This window comes from Fusarium odoratissimum, assembly GCF_000260195.1.
Source record: "Fusarium odoratissimum NRRL 54006 unplaced genomic scaffold supercont1.267, whole genome shotgun sequence".
Taxonomy (NCBI): Eukaryota; Fungi; Ascomycota; class Sordariomycetes; order Hypocreales; family Nectriaceae; genus Fusarium; species Fusarium odoratissimum.
The window spans coordinates 1-2113 of record NW_022158953.1 but is presented as its reverse complement, the minus strand read 5'-3'; the positions used below and the strand labels follow the sequence as shown (position 1 = coordinate 2113).

Genomic DNA, 2113 nt, shown 5'->3' with positions numbered 1-2113 from the left:
CAGGCATGTATTAACGTGGCATCTACTGAGTGAGAGTTTCTTCGAACTAATATGAAATCGGTCTGGGATATTACTTCATCTGTAACTAGCTGGATCATGTCCACATATTACTTTGGCTGTCTTGCGGTCAAAAGCATGTTCAAGGCGGCTGAGCGGTTCGAGTGTATCGCGTAGGCAATGTTTTCAGCCAAGAGTGAATCATCTAGGCTACTGCCGCTATACAGAAAGAATTCCAAAATCTCCAGATGTTCTCGGTAAATCGCCGAAGCGACTGCAGTTCGAGAGGCCATTTTGTTAGATACCTGACGAAAAGGGTCAACTCCGTTATCGATGAAGTACCTGCAAACATGACCATGCCCAGCCTCAACAGCAGCACACAATGGTGAGACGGCCTCTAGGTGAGTGCTGTTGAGATCAACGCCCTCACGGTGGAACTTTTTAACTTCATCGAGATTACCACCTTTGCAAGCCTCGTAAAGATTCCATTCCCCAGTCTCAAGTTCAGCAGGAAAGACAGCTTTGGCCTTGGCTTCGGATGTGGTGTGATGAAAGGCCTCATTATGACTTTCCAGTCGCTTTGACGAAGCGTAGCCAACTGTATGGGCAAAGCAATCAGTATGGGGGCACCTGAATGGCCTCTCATGCACTGCTAGGTGTTCCTTGAGTGCAGTTTCATTCGAACATCCCGTGGCAAACTTCGAGCATTGAATCTTGTGACACTTGTGCCTCTTCGGCCCCTCAGTTGCTTCGAAAATAGCGGTTTCAGACTTCTCTCGTTACGGACCGATAAGGGCTCGCACAGTGAGCACATTACCCTCAATGGCCAAGTTCAAGTCTTTAGTTGTCTTATCACTCTGTTCTGCTTGGAGTGAAATCTCTTTGCAATTGGCTTTAGCCAAACCAACTACTGCTGCCTTGACAGCCTCCAATCTTGAGGCTGAGTATGTCGAAACCTCTGAGGTCTCAATCTCCCGTATGTGGACGATATAGTGGGCAGCAGCATAATCCAAGAGCCCAAAATAACCTGAATGGACATCGGCACTGATACTTTGGCTCTTGCCTGTAGTAAAAGGCCGAGAGGATAGGTAGCGACAGCAAAAGAGGGCCATGTTTATATGCTCCTCTACGAGATTGATCGTGCCGTTGCGAACAAGGTATCTATTACTGTGTTGGTCCATATCCATGCAACGAGGATAGTGCATGAACATACCTGGCTGCTGTTTCATGAACCATGCCGACGACTTGCTCAGATTCAATATCGGGAAATAGGTCACAATTCGTTACTCCAACGAGAGAGCTGCATATGCTCTTACAGCTATCTCGACGCAGGCCTTTTATGTTACAAATCTCTTTATCTGCATCGATGCAGAATCTCGACTGTATTTAGCGCCATCGAAGGGGCCTAGTCGCGCAAATGACCCAGCCCAAGATCTTCTTCACGGTCTTGTGACGCGAAGATCCAGGTCTTTTCATTATACGCTAAGCAATACGGTCATAGCTGAGTACGTTAGTAATGTCTCTCCTTCTGGTGTCTACCTCTTGCTCACACTCGGTCCAAGTCTTCTGGAAATGTATCATCTTCTAATTCATCTTCAAAGTCCTGTATCGAGTCCATCGCCGCGAGGTGTTCTAGCACAAGACGTGCGTATAAGAATATGCCTGAAATTAATTAATAATTATTCGCCGTAATCAGTACTACCATTTCTACCTTGGGACGGGCTTGATATCTTAGAAACCAAGGTTTCCTCTTCCTGTTGTTTTAACGGAAACCTAGTATGTACGTCCGCAACTTTATCCTTGATGAACTGATCGATGTCCTGCTGGTGAGCATCTATCATATCGAGTCGAATCTGAGGATAGGATGATAACAATACTTCGAGTCGTCCGCTCATCTGTCCACAAATTAGTATATTCAGATCACAGCCACATGACTTTGCAACTGGTAAAAGTTCATTCAGACACCAATTGATAGTAACCTCGTGCTCATTGTCTATTACCTCGTCTAGTCCATCGAGGACGAGGGTCGCCTTTCGACGAGACGTAAGGCAGTCATTGGCCATGTTCTTCAGATCGGCCAACTCCGTGGCTTCCATGGTGGATAGTTTCTCATGGG

The 2113-nt window shown here is 46.4% G+C and overlaps 2 protein-coding genes across 2 annotated transcripts; both read right to left on the bottom strand.

Moving 5' to 3' along the window:
* Positions 1 to 107: 107 nt before the first annotated feature.
* On the bottom strand, positions 108 to 1233 carry FOIG_16872 (uncharacterized protein; the record flags this gene model as incomplete). The annotated part of the gene is made up of 3 exons (XM_031218352.1): positions 108 to 595; positions 785 to 1158; positions 1211 to 1233. 3 exons carry the CDS (start codon positions 1231 to 1233, stop codon positions 108 to 110), a joined length of 885 nt encoding a protein of 294 aa, XP_031051935.1.
* A 246-nt stretch (positions 1234 to 1479) lies between these two features.
* Positions 1480 to 2093, bottom strand: FOIG_16871 (uncharacterized protein; the record flags this gene model as incomplete). Its single annotated transcript, XM_031218351.1, has 4 exons — positions 1480 to 1498; positions 1548 to 1659; positions 1709 to 1892; positions 1998 to 2093. 4 exons carry the CDS (start codon positions 2091 to 2093, stop codon positions 1480 to 1482), a joined length of 411 nt encoding a protein of 136 aa, XP_031051934.1.
* Positions 2094 to 2113: the final 20 nt, after the last annotated feature.